At 39.1% G+C, this 6,803-nt stretch overlaps 1 protein-coding gene across 1 annotated transcript; it reads left to right on the top strand.

Moving 5' to 3' along the window:
- Window positions 1-2,190: 2,190 nt before the first annotated feature.
- On the top strand, window positions 2,191-6,396 carry LOC128984935 (uncharacterized protein K02A2.6-like). The gene is made up of 3 exons (XM_054404304.1): window positions 2,191-2,579; window positions 3,444-4,164; window positions 4,714-6,396. Exons 1-3 carry the CDS (start codon window positions 2,191-2,193, stop codon window positions 6,394-6,396), a joined length of 2,793 nt encoding a protein of 930 aa, XP_054260279.1.
- The last annotated feature ends 407 nt before the right edge of the window (window positions 6,397-6,803 follow it).

Raw genomic sequence — 6,803 nt, 5'->3', positions numbered from 1 at the left:
TGTATTTGTTTGAGTATATCTATAATTTAGAAGTAGTTAGATGATTTAATCGAAGCGTGGTTAATCTCACCTTAAAAATACAATCAATCGAACAAAATGCGATAATTAGTATAAGTGGTTTAGAACCTGTTGTAAGCACCAAAGTAAACGTAATATGTATTAGTAATGGAGTGAGCAGCACTCTTTTAGTAATGATGCTGCATCAAAACCACATTACGAAGTAAACTACCCGTGACGTGCATGGTTTGTTAAACCGAACGTAATGTGAGATAAATCTTGAAAACAAACTTTACTTTTTAAAAAAGGAAACCTAATATCATTTTGCAAACAAGGTACATGTATTTCTTAATTGTTTGTAATAAAAAACTATAAGCTATAAGTTTTTTTTTTTTTTTGACGGCCTCTTTTAACCTTGCATTTGCCCGTCCACATAGACTAACTGCCCGTGAGTAGATTGTATAAAGCAAAGCAAGGAGTGACATGATACAACACGAAGGTAAACTTAACTGATAAAACGTTTTCGGCAGTGACCAGGATCCGAACCCATGATATCGCTGCCTTGAGCCCGAAGTCCGTCACGCTACTGACTAAGCCACCGACTCACCAAAACACATATATAAAACATCTTAAATGAAATACAATTTATTAAAAATATCATGCAATGCAAATGTATAAAGAAATAGGATCTTTGAAAAAATTATGTACAGTATATTACCTTTAACAGAAAAAATTACTTACTCGAGTGTTATTAAAATGGTAAAAACTTAGTTTTCTTTTGTTTTTGTTCCAGGGTTTCAGTTGGAATATAATCAAAGCTACGGTAATTGAAAGCCGATAAAAGGTAATGGAGTAGGAATGAGCTTTCAACAGATACGTTTTCTACGTGAGTCACACAAATGAGTTTTGGTTTTTGTTCTGGGTTAGGTTGGTAGAACTAGCTAGTAAATAAACCAAGACTACAGGAGTTATGATTATATTTAGTTGAAGGCGTTCAAATATTACAAATGATAACTTACTGTAATATAGCTATTTTATAATGTAATAATTAAATGGTAGTCAGTCTCCTTCTATAATGTGTTCATGAGAAGGTGAAAAAGTTGAACACATAAAGTTCAGTAAAGCAATTTAAGGCCTGTTCTACGAGTAGGTTGTATTGACAACCTTTTTGTTAAACATCTAATACCAACTTATTTAAAATAGGTTCTAAGTAAAATGTATATCAAAAGCTACAGTTTCCATGGGTCCATCTTACTTTGATGTATTTCCTAATAGGTTTGATTAGTAACCAATAAATAAAATTTAATTTATAATTTAATATTAAATTTTGATTCATTACAAGGAGTTAATGAAGTATTTAAACTAATACAACAACGGTTCAACAAGGAGAAGTCCTGTAAAATGTTAACTACGCCAATTAACAGGCATTACACAATAAACAGGCAACGGCGTTTCTTTACTTTTCATTTACTCTTGGCTATCTTGCAATCCAACTGTGACAAATGTTTTTTTATCAGGTCTTGTTTGATCAACGTTAACTTATCCGTTTGAATTGAGAAATTGAAACACATTGTAAATTATATTAAATGTACAAAAAAAAACCATCAAATAAAAATATAACATGATAAGTATCCATGTAATGAATCGACACAAATGTGTTAAAAATATCTGAGGGTACTCTTTGGGTGTTCAATCTGTCAATGAACATTCAGATTAAGTAAATACTATGAGTTAAAAGGAAATCTTTTTAATACCCTATTAATGATTTTTAACTAGTTTCTATTTTAATTTTTTAATTTGAGTTTTTTTTTACATAGTCTATATACAATAAATCTTTAACCATCGAGAATGTCCTACAATCTAAAGGTTTTGTACCATAACTAGTTCTATTAAAGACACTGAATTAAGTATGATTTAAAGTAATAGTTGAAATAGTTCATTTATTTATTTTAGTTGTGTAATATATAAGGCTATATTACATTGCCAGAAGAATATTGAGTTTGTGTGTGTGGTTGGCTGCACTGCTGAGTGACGTCACCGACGAGGAACGATGGCACGAAGCGGAGTGAAACGGCAGTCGGAGTTGTCATGCTAATAGTAAGTTGTCCCAAGTATCGGGTTCTTTTAATCTTACTAAGTATTGAAGAACAGTTATTACATTTGGCGACGAAATTAAATCCGCGTGTGCGTGAAATGTCTAGTATCGGTCGGATATCGGAGTTTAATCCGTACGAAGAAGATATTAGTTCGTATTTGTTACGTTTGAAACACTTTTTCAAGGCCAACGAGGTCAAGGACGTGAAGCAGGTCTCCATCTTGATTACTGTAATAGGCCCTAAAATATTAGCCGTCCTCACCGATCTTATTTCTCCTAAGAAGATTGATGAAGAATCTTACGATAATTTGAGCAAAATCTTGGAAGATCATTATTCTCCTAAACGCCTTGTGGTCGCTGAGCGTTATACTTTTTATAGTCGATGCCAGAAACAATCTGAAAGTATTGCCGAGTTCGTAGTGGCAGTGAAGCATTTGGCTTCGACGTGTGATTTTGGAACATTCTTATCGGACGCACTGAGAGACAAGTTAGTTTCGGGAATTAAAAATGAAGCAATTCGTCAAAAATTACTTTCCGAAGAAATGGATTTGAAGAAAACGTTGGCTCTTGCACTCAGGCTTGAACAGGCCGAGAAACAAACAGGTCTATTCTCGAATACAAGTGTTCAGGAAATTTCCAGGTTTCAGGTCAAGAAGAATGCACGTGTTTCCAACCGAGGTTCAAATTTTCACAGTGCGGGATCTAAATCAAATTCAAGTGATGTGAAGGGAGATATGTCTCAGATAAATAAGTGTTTTCGTTGTGGCAATCCAGAGCATAGGGCTAATAATTGCCCGTATAGTAATTACAAGTGCCATGGGTGTAAAAAGTTGGGTCACATCAGTAAGGTTTGCAGGTTCAAATCAGAAAATCCAGTGAAAAATTCCATAAAAAGTGGTAAATTTAAAATCCATCAGATGGAAGAGGAAAATAGGCCTAGGCCTAGTGGTGGTCCAGATGAAGTGAAGTTTGAAAGTTTGTCTTTGTACAGTATGAATTCTGGTGATAATGTTTCTGCCTTTAAGGTAAGCCTAGAAATAGAGAATGTATCCGTATTAATGGAAATTGATACTGGCTCGGCACTAACTGTGTGCCCTCAAGAATTGTTTAACAAATATTTCCCTCATGTACAATTGAGTACTGTAGATATCAAGTTGCTTACATATTCAGGCAATGAAGTCAATGTTATTGGACAAGCTTTAGTCAAAGTAGCCTACATGGACCAGACTTATCATTTACCTATGATAGTCGTTAAGATTGATCGTACGAACCAGCCTATGCTTCTAGGCCGTAGTTGGCTACAACATATTGCTTTTGACTGGAAGTCTATTTTTACTTGTAATGTTAATAGCCTATCAGGCAGTGTTAAATCTAAGGGTGGTGAACCTAACCTAACCCTAGGTAAGGCCGTTGAGCCTAAAGTCGTTTCTGGTTTGAAACAAAAGTATGCCTCTGTGTTCAAAGGAGGTCCTGGAGAAATTAAGGATGTTGAGGCACGTATTGTGCTAAAAGAGGATGCTGTGCCAAAATTTTGTAAATATCGCCCTGTTCCTTACGCGTTGCGTAAATCAGTAGAAGATGAGATTGATAGGATGATTGCTGAAGGTATTGCTTATCCCGTTACCAGCTCTCAGTGGGCTACTCCTATTGTGGTGATTCAGAAGAAAAGTGGGGTGCGACTCTGCGGGGACTTTAAAGTAACCCTTAATCAAGTGATCCAGTCGGAACACTATCCCTTGCCTCAACCGGAGGACATTTTTGCTACTCTAGCAGGTTGTAGCTGGTTTTCAGTTTTGGACTTGGAGGCAGCGTATCTCCAACTTCCTGTGGCGGAGGAGTCCCAACCACTCTTGACTCTAACTACGCACAAAGGCTTAGTGCGTTTGCGACGTCTGCCGTATGGTTTGTCTTCGGCTCCGGCTCTCTTTCAAGCGGCCATGGACAAAATTATTGGTGGCCTACCTGGGTCAGTGGCATATTTGGATGACGTACTGGTGGGTGGATCTTCGCAAGAGGAAGCGTTGTCACGCTTGGAGAGTGTTCTTCAACGTCTTCAAAGTTATGGAGTCAAGGTAAATGATTCTAAATGTAAATTCTTACAGCCGTCAGTACAGTACCTAGGCTACTGTTTGTCGTCCAAAGGGATCAGCCCGCAGGAGGGTATTTTGGAGGCGATTCGGAATGCACCCGAGCCAACTTCAAAGGAAGAGTTAAGAGCCTATGTAGGCCTTATAAATTATTATGGGAAGTTTATTTGCAATCTTTCAGACAAACTTAGCTGTTTTTACGATCTACTTCGTAAGGATGCACCGTGGGTATGGTCATCCCAATGTTCTTCTGTTTTTCAAGAAAGTAAGACATGGGTATTGTCTTCAGATGTCTTAGTTCATTACGATGTAAATAGACCATTAGTTTTGACTTGTGACGCAAGTCCACGAGGTGTTGGTGCCGTGCTTTCGCACCTTATAGATGGAGTAGAGAGGCCTATTGCCTTCGCATCGAAATCCTTGAGTGCTAGTGAAAGAAATTATTCACAGTTGCATAGAGAAGCTTTGGCTCTTGTTTTTGGAGTAAAAAAATTCCATAAATATATTTACGGTAGGAAAAATGTCGTGTTACAGACTGACCATGCTCCTTTAGTGACAATCTTTGGAAATAAGCGGGGAGTTCCCTGTGTCGCCGCTGCGCGTCTTCAACGATGGGCCCTGATCCTCTCCGCCTACAGTTTTGAAGTAAAGTACCGCCGTGGCTTGGACTTGCCACATGCGGACGCTCTTTCGAGATTACCGTTACCTGATGACGACCAATTGGAGCTGGATTCCAACTACATCTCTCATGTTTCTTCCCTGGTAGAGGCCTTTGACTGTTTCAAATTGGTGAGTGATCTCAATCCTATTACTGCTAAGGATATCGCTCGACTTACTGATACTGATCCTGTTTTGACAAAGGTCAGAGATTTCATTTGGCATGGATGGCGTGATAGTCAAGATTCTGAGCTGGTTGCTTATTTTCGAAGAAGGGATGAGTTGTCTGTAGAGAACCAGTGTGTTTTATGGGGTAGTCGAGTAGTGGTGCCAGAGAAACTGAGGAGTGCCGTTATCCAATTGCTGCATGATCAGCATCCCGGAATAAATCGGATGAAAATGTTAGCCCGAAGCTTTGTTTGGTGGCCGGGGATTGATAAAACCATTGAAGAGACGGTTCTCTCATGTCATGTGTGTCAGTGTACAAGGAATGCTGTGGCTAAGGTGCCATTATGTCAGTGGCCTAGAGCTTCAAGTAGGTGGCAGCGCATCCACGTGGATTATGCGGAAGACCCACTAACAAGACAACAAATGCTCATAGTTGTTGATAGTTTTAGCAAATGGCTAGAAGTGTTTATCATGAAATCTACTACATCGTTTAAAACCATTGAAAAACTGCGTACGCTGTTTGCGTCTTTTGGCCTACCGGAAGAATTGGTCAGTGATAATGGTCCCAATTTTGCTAGTGGGGAATTCAGAGAATTTCTGAGCAACAACGGTATTAAGTTTACGCTCTCACCTCCTTACCATCCTGCCTCGAATGGGGCTGCAGAAAGATTTGTACAGGAAGTCAAGAAGAACCTTAAAAGACAGGTTATGGCTAGTGGTTCTGAGACCATTTCTTTACAACATAAATTGGATAATTTCCTCTTTGCATTTCGCAACACACCCAGTACTGTCACTGGTGTTACCCCTGCGGAATTGTTCCTTCAATGGAAACCGAGAACTAAGTTGACGATGCTTAAACCCTGTTTATTGTCAGCCATTGATAAGAAGAGGGAGGCGCAGAAGGAAGCAGCCGATAACCATCGGGGAAGTTTCAGATCCTTTGTGGAGGGAGAAAGGGTGCTTGTGAAGTCAGTACGGCAGGAGATCATTTCTTGGATTCCTGGGAGAATTTTGGAGCGGAAAAGTCCGTCTACTTATGTGGTGAGCGTCCTGGGAGGTAAAATACGTTTCTGCCACGCAGATCATTTGAGATCTAGTAAGTTGACTGAGGAAGAGGAAGTTACAGTCAATAGGCCGGTAGTGCAATCTCCGATCAAATCCCCTGAGAACAAGTCTGCTGTGGGAATACAAACTCCGCCAGAGCGATCACCTCGTGTCATGGAAACTCGGAATACATCACCAAGACAACAACGGAGTGTAGGCCTACCAAAATCTCCAGCTACGCACACTACAGACGAGCATCCCGAAGTGCAGCCCAGCCAGCAGTGCAGCCAGCCATCACTTCGGAGATCTCAAAGGACTGTGCAAAAGCCGAAGCGGCTCGACCTTTAAGTTAAAAGGCCGAGCTAGAGAGAGAAGATTTTAAGTTTATTTTATTGAAGAAGAAAAGTTTATTTTTAGTGTTTATTGAAATATTTTGTGAAGCTTATAAACAAACAAAAAAAATGGTAAAAGAAGAAAAGAAAAAAATTGTTTATTTGGCTTAGCCTAGAAGAAAAAGGTTAGGCCGATAGAGAAGAGTTTTATTTTAAGTTTGGGCGAGTGTAATATATAAGGCTTTATTACATTGCCAGAAGAATATTGAGTTTGTGTGTGTGGTTGGCTGCACTGCTGAGTGACGTCACCGACGAGGAACGATGGCACGAAGCGGAGTGAAACGGCAGTCGGAGTTAAGTTAACATGCTAATAGTAAGTTGTCCCAAGTATCGGGTTCTTTTAATCTTACTAAGTATTGAAGA

Source organism: Macrosteles quadrilineatus, unplaced genomic scaffold (genome assembly GCF_028750875.1).
Source record: "Macrosteles quadrilineatus isolate MER2022 unplaced genomic scaffold, UCM_ALF_1.0 Scaffold_2__2_contigs__length_208266976, whole genome shotgun sequence".
In the NCBI taxonomy this organism is placed as follows: domain Eukaryota; kingdom Metazoa; phylum Arthropoda; class Insecta; order Hemiptera; family Cicadellidae; genus Macrosteles; species Macrosteles quadrilineatus.
Note: the sequence above shows the minus strand (reverse complement) of the source record. Positions and strands in the feature narration are given on the sequence as shown.